The following is a 17,314-nucleotide window of genomic DNA, read 5'->3' as shown; positions in this document are numbered from 1 at the left end:
AAAAAAACAAATACTAATTTTAATAAGAGCTGCTCTTCAGCTTTGATATAAGCAATGTCTTCAGTCTAAGTTCTCCTCCAGTTGCATACTGGCAGAAATGGGCCAACATCTTGGGATGGGGAATACTACGTTAGAACCCAAGGAGGGGACATGGATGGCGACACAGGTCCAGTTTCTGTTTGATGACATGGATAGTTCATGCCCAGATTCAATGTACCTCTTCTTGTTGACTTAATCCTGCCGACCCTTGATCTAAGTGAGCTGGTTTCACTCCAATAGACCAAATACTTTTATAGGAGCTCTGACTGAACAATTCTTCCAGTTAGGAATACAAACAAGACACACTCAACAAGAAATCCAACCTTTCTGCTTTCAGCCATTAAAACATAGATCACAACATGTAAAGGGGCAGCAGGATTCCTGTCCCTTCTCCTGTTCATCCTCATGAGCTATTCTGGTTGCTGCTTGGGCTTCTCTTGGTTAGCCTGGAACATGTGGGAGGGATTCAGGGATCCCTTGGCATGGGACTGCTACAAGTAGGACTTGCTTCTTACTCCCTTGCTTGCTCACATCCCTTTTTCCTTGTTAAAAAAGCATCCACAGCAATTTCCTTCATATACACAGAAGATAAAGCTGGCCTCCTGTAACAGTACTGTGCTTCTCCAGCAAGGATTGGGTTTGGCACAAACAAGAAGAGATGGCAAAACTATAAAACACTTTGTTCCCTTTTCATTGTTGCCTTCAGAGAATTAAGTTTAAGGACAATTCTCGACCTCTGAACTTGAGCAGGAATGCTTCATGTTGTTGACAGTAAATGCTAAAACAGAGAGAGCCTACCAGAAAAGCAGCTCAGGAAATACAGCTAATCTTCTTTGGTATCTGAAATGAAATGACTAATTGTTTCTTTTTAACCATCTTAACAAGGAATTTCTTAATGGGAATCAGAAATTCATGTGCCTTTAAAGCCAAGTATTTGGCTTCTACAGTGTTGGTATTTCCCCTGCAAATGTAAATAGGGGCATAAGGTGGGAAACAAAAAATTGCTTTGGATTTGCTTTTTGTTATTTTTTCTAACATCCACTTGCTGTTTCCCAGAGGATGCCCAGGCACTCAAGGAAAATTTCTGGCTTAGTTGTTCAGCCAACTCTAGAGCCATTGTTTCACCATTTTACATAACAGATGAAGAGGAAATGCTCAGATTTTTATAGGAATCACCCTCATAACACTGGCAGTGTAGGAATAGTGACTAGTTTGGTGGAGTTAGCAACCATCTCTACTACAATGCTTTGCTGTAGATTGCAGAACATCCTGGAAGTGAACTGGAGATAAAACCCAGATTTACTACCTATACCCTTCTTATGTCTGAACAAAGCTACAGCACAACAGAACAGCCAACTTGGAGATGTAACTCACATCCAGTCCCAGTTTTCCATTTCCTTTGGTGATTTAGTCATACTTGCAGCTTAATCACAGTTGCTTACTGTACATGAACACAAGAGTGAGGTACACCCAAAGTATCTGGGTGCCTAACCTGGAAGGTCTGGAAAGTCTGACCTCTGGGAGACATGTGAACAGAAAAAGGGAGTGAGAAGTTCACTGAACAAAAGCGCTTTTTCTCTGGAAGCCTGACTCTCTCCAGGGCCTGTGTTCTCCGTGCTCTCCTTCCTTCCTGTCACTCTTGCAGCATTAAGCTGGCGCAGCATAAATTTGGCTTGTGGAGGTCAAGTGCATGAAACAAGACCCTGTGAAATGATTCTCTGGCTGCTTTACAGCCACACTCTTCTGCATTTGAAACTCTTCTACAGAGTTCAGACACTGGCCTTGTGTCTTGGAGATAAATGATTAAGAGGCACCCCACTAAGAGTAGTCTAGGAGAGTGTGTGGAGATGGACATGCATGACCTAACCATTGCTCCAAAGGGAACAGCACTGTAGAGTATCAGCTGCCTGCTCAGAAAATACTGATGAGGGAGAATTAGCACTGACAATACACGTAACATGATATGCATGTAAACAAAGCATGATGTTACTGGCACAGCAGTATTGCACTACCAGGCCATTGGTAAAGCAATTCAGCCAGATGGATTTTGGTATTTTATAAACCTGTGAACCTCCTAGGCAAGGCTGAATGTAGTATACTGAGCAAAATCTGGAGCCCCTAGTATTTCTGTCCAAAGTTTGGGGCCTTTCTGTAACAACCACCAGCACACCCAGTGCAATGCAACTCTCTCCTCTGTCCTGTTGCTCAGCCTCAGGTGACAGGTTCCATCCACCATGGGAACTCTTCCTGTGGTGTCCTTCTAGGACCTGATACCAGGGCACTGAGATGAGGAGAGTTGTGGACGTATTCATGTCTGGTATGGTTACACAGGCAGCTCCAGATTTCAAATGTTTAAATAAAAACTGTTCATCTAAATATATATATATATATATATATCTGTCATCTAATGTCTTTAGCAGATAAAGCATCTTAGGACATATTTAAATAAAAAATAATAATCTAAATTGAGCCTTCAGTGTTAAAGAAAAAGTGATGTACAGAATAGGTCCCCAACTAGTGCAGTCTCTGGGTGTGGGAGTGCTGGCAGAACAGCAGCATTCAATAGGACAGAAGTCCTGTAACAATGTGGACTTCATTGGCTACAACTAAAACCATTTACACAATCTACAGTCACTCACTTGGGTCCAGTGGAGAGTTGCTTTAGATGCTCAGAGGAACCTGTAATGTCCTTATGCTCAAGAAGCACTGTGTTCCAGGCTGCCCTGCTCATCTCCTGGTGCCTGACCCTGCAGGCTGGAGTGGCGTGGTGGAGTTGGTGCTGCTATGTAGCCCTTCCAGGGTGGCGTGGAGCTGAGGGAGCCACTGTTTTCCAGTGTGGAAGGGCTTTGAGCTTGAGACTGTTGCTGGAAGCAGGAGTCCACACGTGGTTTCCTTCACCTTCAACTACAAGTGAGGAGAAAGGTGGTTAATGTCCTAATAACGAGAGCTGATTGGTGATAGTGAATGCATGCACCCCACCTTCATGGTGGCATGAAGTCTAAGAGTCTTGCCTCCGCGCAACTGGAAGTCTAGCACAGCTGGATTGGTATGGAGACTGGATGAACATAGTTCTCTGGGTTTTGTGAATGAGAAACACAAAGATGCTGAGATTCAGGCAAAATCTGCCCCAGATCTGGACTCCTATCTGTAGTATTTAAGGCAGCAGCCAAGTCTTGTTTGCATCAGTTGTTTAGGTACAACTCCTTGTGCTATGGATTCAAACAGCTCAGATGACAACAGGGGCTGACTTTTGCTAGGCTGCTTTTAACCCCATCAGTTCATCAAAGAACTGAGAGACTGCCTCTCACCTTAAGTTTTCTTTTCCAAAACTGCTGTTTTTTGGAGAGCCCAGTTCAGGGGTGGGGGTCAGCCCAGCACACACGTGTGATAGCTCTGCTATTGGTCTTGCTGCTGACAGAGCAGTGCAGTCAAAGGCTTCCTCCCAGTGTGCTGCTGGTATATGCTTGCTTTAAAGAGCAACATCAGCACGTTCATTGGCTGGTGAGACAGCACTTGTGCTTGCTGTGGACTATTTAAGCAGCCTGCAGTTTCCTACATTATATAGAAAGGATAACCAGTTCTCTCACTGCAGGATTTCCTGTGAGAGGTTCTTTGCTCCATGTTAGGCAGGAATTGCCCCTGACCTTAAAAATTAGTGACTGGGTTATGGAAAAATTCCCTATGAGGATGGCCTGGTTTCTCTCAGATGGTAGAAAATAGGACCAAAAGAGGGAAAAAAAAGTACAGTGAAAAACTTCAGTGTGCACAAGAAGCAGGAGTTCGGTTTTATAAGGTGAGTCTCAGCAGCACCATGTAATATTTACTCTCCAATTTTTTGAGGCTTCTGGATTTTTTAAAACTTTGTATAAAAGCTGCTGAAAAATGATAATGTGTGAGAACACATCCAGCCAAGAGAGGGCAAGGCACAGGCGAGTCTATTATATCCTCAGCCAAAACATACTCCCCTATGTGGAAACAGTACATCTGCTATACTAGAGATTGCAATTAATCATGTCCCCAGAATGCCATTCTTAAGTGTATTACTAAGCTCTGATTTTATGATTAGTCTTTCAATGCATTTAATTTATAAAAAAGAAATCTTTTCAAAAACTTGCTTCAATTAATTTTGGCTACAGTAAATCGCTGGGAAGCGTTTATCAATTGTTGCAGCTCTGAGCTGCAATGCTGTGACTGTTGGAAAGTGATAAGAATAGCATGAACAAAAGGGAGAAGAAAGGGCAGTGGAAGTGGGATTCCTCTGGCTTACAACCATAGCCTTAGGGTTGCAGGGGGGACAGCCCTTGCAACAACACACAAGTTCTTGTGCTCCAGAAAGCATTTCTCAACAGAGAATTTTGGATTTGGAATGTGCTAGGCATGGTCATGTGGTAGTGAGCAAATTTTAGGCCAAGAGAAAGCAGCAGGAGGTTTTATGAGTGCAAGACACATTCAGAAAAAGCCTAAATTCTGGCTTTGGACAACCACATCTGGTGCTCCTCAGGGTGACTGGGATTGCATGTCCTTAAATGCTTAAAAAAGAAAGCACCAGGTTTCTGGAAATCACTCAGTGCAACAAAGGGCACTTGAGTTGACCCCTGGTTTTCCTGTTCTTGATTTGCTCTGATTTGGTATCAAAGGTACAGATCATAGCTGTGTCAGATTAACCTCTTTCCAGCTGATACAAAAAGAAATAAGTTGATGATTAACTTCAAACCAGTTGCTGGTTTGGGTCACTCACCATCTCAGACTTTCACAGAGGCTGGTGGCATCACAAGTTGGTTCACCCTATAGGAGAGAAAACAAGAGTGACATGAGAGAGCTGCACTTAGCTAAGAAATAGACTTCTTAACAACATACCAGCCTGTTAAATCCAGGTGCCTGTTTCGTAAGAGTTTCTAAAGAGACAGGATGTTAATAACTGTCCTGTACTATTGCATAAAGCTGAAAGCCTTTCACAGTGGCGACTGATAGCAGTTCTGACAACTGTTGGAACATGCCAAGTAATATTGCAACACTAATGGACAAGGATTTGGGAAGGCCCCAAAGGCATTCAAACATAGCAACCGTTTCCCTAAGCCAGTAACAAGACCGTGTACACAATGGCTTTTGAACGGTGTCCTTCAGACTTGACAGCATAAATGTAAACAGCCACCACTGATAAAAGTGAAATTAAGAAGAAAGCCCTGACAGAATCTCTGCCAGAGGTCCAACCAGGTAAGAACATCATGGTGAAACACCACTTTCCTTTGGAAGATGCTGATTCATTAAAACTCATCATTGCCTCCTCACCAAACTTCGTACCTGACCCAAGGTACTGCTGAAAAGGGATGGGGCTGTGTTAAGACGTGCTTCAAGATGAAAATAAAACAGTGGTTAAGGGCCACCTTCCAAGAAATCTCTGCAGCCTAGATGCAAGATCCAACATTCTGTGCATTTCTCCAAGGTCTCTTGTCTTTTTGCATTTCAAAGCTATAAACTGAAGTACAGTTTATGCAGGATGCTGGCCCACATTTCTTTGTAGGATTATTCTTGGTAACTCTACTGCAGTGGGCATTTTAACCATGCTTTAATTTTCAGAATATATCACAGAGCTAAAATATGACCTGGTAAAGCAATTACTTTAGAAGTAGGATGTAAACTATGATATTTTTGAAGCCAGCAGAAAACACTAAAACAGATGTTTGAATGCTGTAAAGCGTTGAAAGTAACGTCCAAGATTCAGAGTACGTACAGAAAACGTTTTGACACAACTTAGACAACCCACTGGTACTGCTGAGAGGTGAACTGTAAACATACCTAAGACTTTGCTTCTTGTGTTACTTATGGTTCAGCTTCCCATGGAATGAAACCCACCTCCCACAGAAGCACTTCTGTTATCCCCAAGTCTCAAAAATTGCTAGTCGTTTGCATTTTAACAGGTATCTCTCAGTTTTGCTTTATCTCTCCTTTACAGATGGGAGCAGAGGCCTAGAGGGGCTAATTCTGAAATGCATTTAGAAGATTTCACAGGAAATCAGAGCCCACAAGACTTTTGAGAACCTGCTGGGGACAGAGTTGCCTTTCAGGAATCGCATAGGATGTGGGCAGAACTGAGAACTGAAATAGTCTCCAAAATCTCACACAGGGCAGTTTTCATTCTTTCTGAATCACTGTAGTGCAGACAGTGGTCACTGACTTACAGCCTGATTTCAATGAAGCTCAGCTTCTCAGCTTACAATGGCAGCTGGTCAGCTCTGCATTTATTTATTTTTTTAAAGCAAAAATGCTAATAATAAATTTCAGATTCTCTTAGGTGATACAATGTCTTCCATGGACTTAAGAAAACAAGACTAAAGAGGATGTAAATCCTCATTTATGGCCCACTTGTCTTTCTAATGATGATAACCCCACACTGACCAGGTTGGTGCTTCCAATCTGGGGGTATCTGCTGACTAAACTTGACTTCCTAAGTTGTTCTACTTTCTCCACATTGTTTTCTCAAGATGGTGAATGTTTTCATTCCTTGAAGACAGTGGGGTGGGAACCACTCTGTTATTTCCTGAGGGGGAGGAAACTGACCCAAATTGCCTTTCAAGAACAGAAGCTGCACAACTTTTTTTTTTTCCTTTTTTTTTCCCCTCGTGCTTCTCTAGTAGTTAAAATGAGACTGACTCCTTCTAACCCCGTCATTTCCTCCCCTGTCAAACCCAAATAGTTCTCCTAGATCCTATCAAGCTATTTCCATGTAATGTGACAGCATCTATAATTCTCAAGCATTTATATGACTGTCTGTTTAATATTAAACTACATGCTCTAAAGCTGTTAAATATTTATGCTGCGTAAAATGCATCTAATTTCCCAGCACCTCAGCCAGTGACAGAACTGCATAAGAAAAAGATGACAAATTTAAGATAACAGATGAGTGGCCAAGTCCTTTACAGGTCAGCTATACCCTAGTCTCAGTTTCAAGAACTGCAGAGATGATTTTCCAAATTCTCTTTCCCTTTCACTGCAGCTGCTCACCCACCCCACCAACACTGCAGATTAGAGTTTGCAATACAGACTGTAATTGCAGGTTGTAGTAACAGTGTACACCTCTACCTCTGTAACAGCTCCCAGCTCAGCAGAATGAGGCTTCGATGCCCACATCACATCCACGTGTGCTCACCCCGTGTCAGCAAGAATAAAAGCATTTCCCTTTTCATCTTTATTTCTATCTATACACAACCTAAACAACACTCATATGCTGGTATCCTACAGATTGCCATGCAACCCATTTTCTTGCTATCTAAACAAGTCAGGCTTTGGCTTCTGTAATGGAGAAGCATATTAGGAAACGGTGTCCTAATTTTTACAGCCCGCTGTACTTAACATCACTTAATTTTTACAAGCAACAGTAAAATGCTTCAATGAGGTCCTTCTAGCCTGCAAATAGCTCATTATTTGACTAACAAGAGCTCATTCAGTAGACAAGAGTTTAGGGCTACAGGGGCAGCTAGATCGACAGTGGCCTCAGCAGAAGGGAGGGTAAGTAAATCCCCGCTGAAGCCAGTTGCCAAAACACATTAATATTTTAGTAAACAAAGAAGGGAAATGGACACAAATTTACAGACCATTCCACCCATATTTTCCACTATTGTCTGCATGTCAACACCCTCACAAACCCAACTTGCAGTTTGGCCTGCCAGCAAACAAACAGGTAAGTAACAAGACCAGGAAACACCTCGTTAAAAACACACATAACCACTGGTCATATGCGATCACATATGCAGGTCACATTATTCATACTCTGCACAGACACTGCTGCCTTGTCTCACCAATATTCCGCCACGCAGGAATTTAGAGCTGCATTTCCCTGGGAAATGCCACACCTCCCTGCAGGTCTTTGAGTCAGTGAAATTCCATTGGAAGCACCAAGCACGCACAGAGCCAACAGAGCTGCACATGTCCTCGTGCAAAGATTTCTGACCCTGAAAACAAATCAAAGAAGACCATAGATAATCTGCTAATTTTGCTTACTGCTGAAACCAAAGCTAACTGCAGAGTGCTCATTCTGCTTGGCTCTGTACCACATTTGCTGGGTAACCAAATGGTCCCAACGATGCACTGCCTTATTGCCAGACAGGTTACCAAGAGCAAAATCAGCAGGGTGGAGACTAGTTCAATTATGTACCCTTTAAACCCTTCACTGCATGTTTTTAAATCAAGCAGTGCAGGATATAAATGTGCAAACCATTGCTGTCCCCCAGTAACAAAGGATGGCTGCAGTTTTCACCAGCAATTAGAAGGAGCTGGGCTTCCCTACTCTACAACGGAGAGTAAGAACAGCTAAATCAAGGATTGCTTCCAATCAGGATGACCTGTTTTGACTGCTCTCAAGCTATTTTGATATTTAAGTCAGTAATTTTGGGCTAAGATACCCAAATTAATAACATACTCAGTGCTTTGATTTAAAAGGCTCCTGGTATGCTGTGTCTGGAAACAATGACAGAGTGAAGATGCATGAAAGGTGAGCAATAATAATACGTCAAGATAGAAAGAGCCCAGTGAGTGGTACAGGGACAGGAGTGGCACAGCTTAAAACAGTCTGTGCACTGAGCTTCCTGATGCATCATGACAGGATCGTGCAGCCTTCCAGGAAAAGGGTCTGTTGAATGAAGCTCAGGTCAGTTTGTTACAATTTTGTAATGCTATGCTTAGTGTTCTTCAGCAAAGAAGCAAATGTAGGAATAGCTTACATTGGAGTAGAAAAGCATTGTTTTATTGAGCTCTGCTGGCTGCTTCACTCATTTACAGCCAGAGAGGATGCTTGGGGCCTTTGTAAATCCGAAGCCCTCCAACCCAGGCTCAGAGCTGAAAACCTGGCTGCATGCAGCCCTGCTGGCAGCCCCTGGCACGGAGCTGCCCTTCCCCCTGGAGCCAGAAGAGGTGGCTCAGTCTGTGCTGAGCAGCAGCTCTCATGGGGACGGCCTGACAGGAGCTGCATGCTGCTGGTGACAGGTGCTCTTTCAGCTGCACTAAAGAAATGAGTTGGCTTAAATCCCCTTTTTTCCTGCACATCAGTGGGTTTACTGAACAGAATACAATGATTGTGTACAGCAAATACATTTTTTCTCTCTGTTTGGTACAGCCTCTCAAAGCTGCCCAGACTCAGTTACTATTTTCCATCTGTTCACTTAATCCAGGTGCTGACTATATGTTTGCCCCCAGAGGAAGAAGCATAGGTCAGCTTCTATTTACCCTCTTTCGCAGATCTTACAAGAGGAGAACACTGCCATAAAGAAAGAAACTAATAACCTTTCCTTCTATTTTCCAGGCAGCTGCAACAGAATGCATCTGAATACAAGCAGTGAATAGCACTCAGTAGGTACCAAGAACTTGGATGGAAATGAAGTCTGCCTTACTGCTCTGCAGTGGTATGCTAATGTGGACTCCTAAAGCTACTGAAGATGCAGGTCTCTGAGGCCCTCAGAGCACTGGGCTTGAATCTGTCCCTGTATATGTAATTCTGCTGGATAACGATGGGCTCAGAGGTAAGATGATCAGTTTTCTACAGCCATGGAAGATGTGGATAACATCATACTCTCGTGTGCACTGAAATAATGGAGGAAAGAGAAAGCAGAGAGTCTTGATCTCTTCTTGGCATGATCGAACAGGAAAGGGTATAACATGACAAACAAAAGCAGGTATGATGTAATTGAATCCGTAAAAAAATCCGTACAACTTCCTGATGCCAACAAATTAGAAACATATTTCTTACCCTCCAGAATAACTACCTCATAATACAGCTCTTTTCAGCAATCTAAGCTACCAGGTGTGGGGAACTGTCCTGTTTTGCTCTGCATAACAGTCTGGGAAGCCCTTTCTGGCACATGATAGTGGTCTGGCAGCAACAATCACTAAACCAGAATAATTAAGACACTCTTTCTGGAAGTACTGCAATTAATAAGCAAACAGTTCTGCCCCTGTTATTCAGGTCAAGGCCCCAGCCACAAATAAATTACTGTAACACACAGCTTGCCGAAAACCTGCCTTGCCAAATACCTCCAGTCCAGATTCAGAGTGCACAAGTCCACTGATTTCCTTCATGCTAAATGTGCATGAGTCTATTATTAACACCACTGCCTTGAATATGAGCATGCAGATCTTCACATGAAGAGGTCATCTACTATTGATAGAGGTCAATACCTTTATAGTGTGTTTTGTGACTGTCACAGTCTGCAAGAGACTGGCAAGGCTGTGGTTTTTATTACTTATTCCATTTCTCTGCATCAGAAAGGGTTTCTGGCTTGGAAGACTGCCTTCTGTTCAGCTGCTCCAGTCACCTGCATGAGATCTCATCAGATTTCATACCTGTGCCAGGGAAGCCTTAGCAAAGAAATTGTGTTAGCAGGAATTTAAAATACCTTCCTGTGTGATGAAGTCCCTGCATGCCAAGAACTGCCCTTTGAAACAGATAATGCACCACGCTGCTTCTATTGTGAGCATATGGTTTAAGTTCCCATACACCTTGTGGGCAAGTGCTTTTAATCTTGTTTTACAGCTGATGAGCATTTTAGGGGATAACATTTACTTCCTGAAGGTCACAGCAGAGATTCAGTAGCCAAGACACTGGTAGGACTCAAAGCAGTTCTTGATGTGATATTCTTAAAAAAGAAATTCCCTTTTTGCTGCAGAACAGCACACAAGCAGCCAGCAATAGTCTAGGAATGCTGTTTTCCTTTCTCCATGGCAAAAGAGATTAACCTTGAAAGGACAATGAATGTGGGGAATTGATGGGCTTGGAGAACCACAAAGTTCTGCCTGCAGCATCACCCACAGCTCGCACTTAGCAAGAGCTTTGCCAACACCAGCTGGCTCCATCCTTCTGCCTCTACTTAAGCAAAGCTCCTGCTGCCAACAATTAACTTGAACAGCATATTTCAAATGCTGTGAGCATTTTGCATAAGGACCACAGTTCAGCTCAACGTGTCTGTGAACAAGCAAACTGACCCATGACATCTTCCTACATAACCTGCAGGAAATCTGCAGGTTGAGTACAGCAAGCAAACAAAACAGTAATTTTTTTTTAATATGAGACCATATTTTCCATCTGCATGAAACCAGCATTTCTCAGCTGAAGAAATCAAATCGGTACTTAAAATTTAGCTGGTCCAAGCCATTGCATTCTTGTATCTGCTAGCTCCATCTATGGATTTACAGACATGGCTAGTAAGCAGGGGAGAAAAAAAAAACAGTTTTACATGCAGGTTTTTTCCACCAGTAAAAAAAACTACTACTATTTTCACCACCTCTTCATATTCCTAACCCAGCGTTTCCATATAAACCATCTAATTGTCTAATCCTATTCCATCTGCAGTCTATGAATATTTTTTGTGTGACTTGCCTCTCTTCCTTCATCATCGCAACACTGCAACCTAATCTCTTTGCTGGGGTTTTTTTTACTACAGATTGGTACACTTGCAAAAGGCTAAGGGCATCTTACCTGAGCTCAAAAAGCATTCTGTCCAGCTCCTTGAAGCAAGGTAACCTTGCAAAGGATCCTAAAATATTTAATGGAGGGCATATTTGTCTTAGTAATGCAGACGACCAGAATGGGACGCGCCGTGCACCAGTCCAGCATACCAGCTGTACCTGTTACACTATTAATGGAGGGGTTTCTGCTGTGCTGACAACAACATGAGGTTATTTCACAGGTTCCTTTCTGTCTCTAACTGCTGCCACACAAAAATCAGAGAAAAGAAGGTTGACAATGCTGTGAGGCCTTTCTCTGCCCCACAAAATAGAATCTGCAAAGCAAAAATAAGGTCAGACACTTTCAAATTGCTGCAACAGGAGAACTGGGAGATCATTTTATATCTAGTTCTAGAAAAGGCTAAAAATAAGCCTGATGTGAAGCAGAAGACAGTCTGAAAATGGATTATTCTCATTTTTCCTGTAATGTAATTTTCAGATTTGCTGTGTTTAAGACAGCAGAAAAGATGCAACTAGGAATTGTTCTTTCTGTGTCTTTCACTACATGGTCTGTAGTTAGCTTTTTCTTTCCAATGGTTTACCCACCACTTTTAAAGTCAAATATTAATTACCAACTGCTGCTCAGCTGGCGTTCCCACATCTGATCAAAGGTGTTTGTTTTTTTTTTAATGAAATGTTTAATTTTATGAAAGAAGAAAGACCTGCTAGAGCCATACGAGCAGCCTGAGCCTTTACTAGTCATGGAAACAACAAACAGGCAAACCATTTATGCTTGCAGATCTCTCTGAAGTGATGGGTGGCAGCTAGCTAAATACCTACATTCTTTTGTTCTGACCATCTGCATCAATGCAGCTATTTATTCCTGTTTGTATCTGTGCCAGAGATATACACTGCAGTTGCATCCTGCTGCCTGATCTGCATTGCTGTATATTTGGCAAAAATACCCAGCATATATCATGAAGGATGCAGAGAGGGACAGAACAGTAATAAACCTTGGATATCCAGGTGTATCTCTGTGTGAGCACAGGAAAGAATAGAAAATCTCACCTCTCCTGCTATAGAATCAGTGATTAAATAAAAATTGATATAGAAAAAAAGCCCTTTTGGGGATAGATTATTCTATACCTGAACAGAGCAATCTTTCTCATAAAAAAAATGGAGGTGAATTTGGGTTTTCCCTCAGAAACAACTGGATGTGGACATCATGGGAGACAGGACCCTGGATTGTAGGATCACTTGTGCCTGCTGCAGAGCATCAGGGGTCCCACAGGTCTGTGCCTGTACAGAAACAGAGAATCATTGTACAGCAAAACTCCAGAGGCTCAACACTCACATTGGCTGCCCAGAAAAGCATCCTGCTACATGATAATTACATTACAGTGATTTATATGCCCTGGCACCTGAAAGTTGTCAGAGCTTGGGGAAAGGATTTTTTCACTTTACCTAATGAAAAGAGCACATTCTTCCTAATTAATAGTGAAGCCACTGCTTCTAATAAGTACTATTGCAGGCATTTCTTCTACAACTCCAGGGTGAATCTCTGTTTTTTCAAGTTATCTGCATTATGAGCAAGGGAGAGGACAGACTGCAGCTGCAGTTCTAAGCAGTGCTGAGCTCTTGCTTCCAACATGTGCAATACCCCAGGTGCTCTGGCAGTTGCCTTCTGGCTGATAACCTGCTAGAGCTGCCCAGATACCAGTGATGGAGCTGAGGAATAACAGTGAGGCCATCAGATTGCTGATGGGTTTATGCAGGGCTCTGCCATGGCAAGATACTCTATTTGTACACGCTGTTTTCCAGGGCATCTCCAACTATGACTTGAATGTCACAAACACTACAAATGTAGTCATGTTTGGCAAGAAAACATGAGGGCTTGAACCCTCCACCACAATATTCCAGAACTGGATGTGCAAACAGGGTAGGCAAGTGAAAGCACAGCAGTGATTGCAGGTGAGTGGTTTCAAAAAGAACTTGTCTCTTTATCATTTCTAGTGCACAAGAGCTCTCACAGAGACCATTCTCTAACCATTTTCTGTCTCTTATCACTTTAGAAGAGTGGGGGTAAATTTGTGTTTTTAAAATTGCACCAAAAATGAGTGGATTACATTAAGGAGTGAAGTACTGTGTTGTGTTCTCTGCTAGTCCTAAACTGACTAAAAGCCTATTTAAGCTGTCAGGCTCCTAAGACAGGCTGAAGGTCACAGCAAAAGAATCAGGAGTTTTTAAGAAAAGAGTTGCTGTACAAAGAATTTTTTTTTCCTGAGTGTTTTTGTGAGAGGGGCATCCTTGTTGATTGGAATTCCTGTGCTAAAAAAGTAATGCTCAAAATATGCCAAGAATTGTGGCAGTGACAAAAGTAGTGTAAAAACACCACTAGGCATTGAAAGCCTGGAAATTCTGTTTTTGAAAGGAAGTGTGGTGGAAACTGGAAAAAGCTTTACAGGAAAGTGTGGTTGCTATGCTGGTATGCTGTCCTGCTTGGAAGAAGAAATTATCTCAAAGCAAACACCCAGAGAGCATTACAGACAGGAAGAAACAAATGAAAAAACATCTAAACTACTTTTCATAGAAGCATTGATTTGAAGCAGAGAAAGCTTCATTTCCATAGGCAGAGCAAGGCTGCAGAGAGCAGTGTTACCCTTCTTTGCTTCCATATTAGTTCATTAGACAGGTCAGTGACATCTGGCCTGTGTGCCCTGACCCTACTGGTGATAAACGAGTTTAATCTCTGGCATGTGACACCAGTGTTTGCGATTCCTGCAGGTTAATTGATTTCTTTTGGCAAAGCACATTTCCAAGTCCTGTCGCCTGAGCAGCACGATTGACTGCAGAGAGAAAATACGGCTTCTTGAAGAAGAAATTCCCCCATATCCAGTGAATAATAGGTAGGATATGAGAGAGGATTGGCCAGGCAGAGAGCTATCCTTGCCAGAGGTGTGCAGTGCCAAGTACAGATGGCCTGTCAGGTAGGTGGGAGCTGGACGTTGGGTTTAAATCCAGCACGGAGCTGTAAGCTGCTAATAGCAAAGCACCCAGTTGTCTTTTCTCTCCCAGGAAAGCATGCAGCTAATAACAAATCCTCCCCCATAAATTCTTCCAAGGAGACCAGTGAACCTCTCAGCAGTGGCAGACAGGACCCAGTTGACAGCACAGATCCCACTGCACATGGCACGGGCAGAAGCCTCACTCAGCAGTTGCCAACCCTTATAAAGATACTGCCTCACTGTTCAGCAATGTGTCAAACTTGAGTGAAGCTGCACTCTCCAGGAATCTGATGGTAAGATGACAGAATATTTTTAACATGGGAGTGGGCATATCTAGAAAGAGTGCAGCAGAGAGAAATCATTTTGTTAGCTGTTATTTATGACAACTGTTGTACCTCTGCATCTGAGACAGTTTGCTATAGCACGTTTAGGATCAGTGAATGTGTAATACAAGTTCATAAATGAACGTGAATCAAATCAGGCAACTGAAAGATGCAGAAAGTGGAGCAAAAACAAGTCTGAAGCCTAACTAGGTAAGTTTCTTCACTCAGTGACTGGTGGGAAAGCTGGTATGATTTTGACATAACCAAATCTGCTCAGGCTGTCTACAGCAATAGACAAAAGTGAACACATCTGTGTAGGAAAAAAGGAGAACAGTGAGACATGATCGCTCTGCCACTTACTATTTTATCAATGAATTGAACTTTTGGCTCCCTGCTGCTGCAAAAAAAAGTCACCTTGAGCACCTAGAAACTTCTGTTCATCTTGCCATGTCCCCAAGGGATCGTTAATAAACTTGCATATACAGCTCATTTCTGCCACTACAGGAGAGGAGCTGGAAGGCAGCCAGAGAGCTGCCATCCTCCTGGCTCTGCAGGCATGGGAGGCCTTCAGGAACTCAAACAGGTTTCATGTTTTCTCCAGACAATCTGCTGTACCATCTACCTCTTCTTTCTCATAAAGCAGATCTTCCTAACCTCTAACATCTAGCTTCAGTTACTGCAGCTTAAAGCCTTTATTTGCAGATGATAGCAAACCAGTCATCCACAAAGCCTCAGTGAAGTTCAACTGAGCAAGACTTAACCTCCTTACCAGATACACAGGTGATGTTTTGTTCTCTGCAGATGTTTTAACACTTCACTACAGGTGAAATAGATACTTATGGTCACCAGGAAGTGGAAAACTTTCCTTTTTCTGGTATTTGTATGTGTTAGTAAGAGGAAGACAGGACTGCTCTTAGAGGGACACAAACACTATTGATGACACTGCTTCCAAATCTCCTGCACTCAATGGATATGACAGTGCGAGCCAGAGAATAACACCCAAACTGTTTATACACTTATGTCAACTCCAAACACCTTACTTTCCTTGTAGCTGTATCATATCTAGTGACAATGACTTGCCAGAGCCACTTTGTTCAACATAGAGCAAAGCATATCCTGCTCTCTTTGTCTGCAGAACTGCCATAGGCTGCTAACATATCCACATTATGATCTTCTGCCCCACACGTCTACATCTGTGTCATCAATCCAATACAACCTGTGCAGCACAGGCAAACTCAGTCACACAAAGTTCACTCCGATGTGGATGCAGCACTGACTTCTCGAGAGCACATCTATGCTGTTGTTCTTGAATCAATGCAAATGCCTCTCAACCATGTCACAAGAACCTCTTCCTCCTCCCAGTGGAAGCAAGGCAAAGGCAACTTCCAGTCAACACCAAACCAGTCACCTGCCCCATATTCAGCATGATGTTATACACAGATACTCTACTGTTCAACAATTATGAGAAAGAGACTAACCCAGCAGTGTGTGTATCATGTGGAAGCGTCTTCCGAATTACTGTAGTTGCCAACCGTGAGGTGGTCCGAATCGGTTTCATTACTGAAAAACAGTAGCTTTTTTTAAAAAGCTGCAATAAGGGACTGGGAAATACTATCAGCACAGCGAGCCTTGAGCACTTACGTCCCCACATACACAGCTTTCTTCCTTCTGTGCTCGTCCGGTGTATTGGAGGTAGTGAGCATGGTACGAGAGTCTGAGATGGGACCGTGTGTTCAACATTGACCACAAAGCTCTGTGAGGTATCTACTGCTCTTCACCTAGCAGTCTACAGGTGCCAGCACACAGCAACCCCTCACCACAGATGGCCTGGTCTGTGCATGCTCACGCAAGGGTAAAAGGGATCAGTGATCTCAAGTACTGTGCTCCCCTCCAGGCCATAAGGCCAGTAACTGAGATCCACCAGAGCAGAAGCATGTAAAGGATGCCCAGCCAGCTTGACACAAGCCCCTGTGCTTCGTGCAGCCTCATGCACTTTGCTGAGCTGAGGTTCTTTGCATACAACCCAACATCCTTTACCTGGAGGGACCAAGGCCCAAGGAAAGAGTACAAGCATAATTTCAAGAAAGAATACAGGCTTTGGTACCTCCCCATTTGCAATTGCCAGGTTACTCACTGTTGTTCAGCTTTGGCTCGGTCACTGAGGAAGAATAGGGCTGTGGCCAGGAAAAACATCCCTCCTAGGACAACGACAAATGGGCAGAGCATGAGTGCATACCCCAAGCTGAGGAACTCCCAGAGCGGGGACTCCTTTGTGCTTTGTCGTATCAGATCTGAGATCTACAAGAGAAGGGCAAAAAAAAATTAGTCACTTAGATGAAAACAGACATTACAATGTTGAGGGAACACAGCTCCAACAACCACCACCTACTAAACATATGCACACAGTTTAAAATGGAAGACTTTGTTCAGAAGAGGCTGAGTGTCCTCTACGCTTTAGCCTTCCACACGCCATCATTCTGCACGCTGGAGCCTGGGCAACTCACACTGTGAGCA

The 17,314-nt window shown here is 43.0% G+C and overlaps 1 protein-coding gene across 3 annotated transcripts in view; it reads right to left on the bottom strand.

Moving 5' to 3' along the window:
* The window catches only part of LOC128083356 (sphingosine-1-phosphate transporter SPNS2-like), a 121,376-nt gene continuing 104,062 nt past the window's right edge, over nt 1-17,314 (bottom strand). For 2 of the 3 annotated variants that reach the window (XR_008208039.1, XR_008208040.1), the window contains 4 exons: nt 16,935-17,098; nt 16,279-16,360; nt 4,778-4,824; nt 1-2,943 (listed from right to left, as the gene is read on the bottom strand). Coding sequence is in view for 1 of the 3 variants with exons in the window: in XM_052688490.1 (XP_052544450.1) it covers nt 4,782-4,824; nt 16,935-17,098 (207 nt within the window). In the remaining 2 variants the exon portion in view is untranslated. The remainder of the gene's footprint in view (nt 2,944-4,777; nt 4,825-16,278; nt 16,361-16,934; nt 17,099-17,314) is intronic. The other variant, XM_052688490.1, reaches the window with a different exon arrangement.

This window comes from Tympanuchus pallidicinctus, unplaced genomic scaffold, assembly GCF_026119805.1.
Source record: "Tympanuchus pallidicinctus isolate F22 unplaced genomic scaffold, pur_lepc_1.0 scaffold24, whole genome shotgun sequence".
Lineage (NCBI taxonomy): Eukaryota > Metazoa > Chordata > Aves > Galliformes > Phasianidae > Tympanuchus > Tympanuchus pallidicinctus.
Note: the sequence above shows the minus strand (reverse complement) of the source record. Positions and strands in the feature narration are given on the sequence as shown.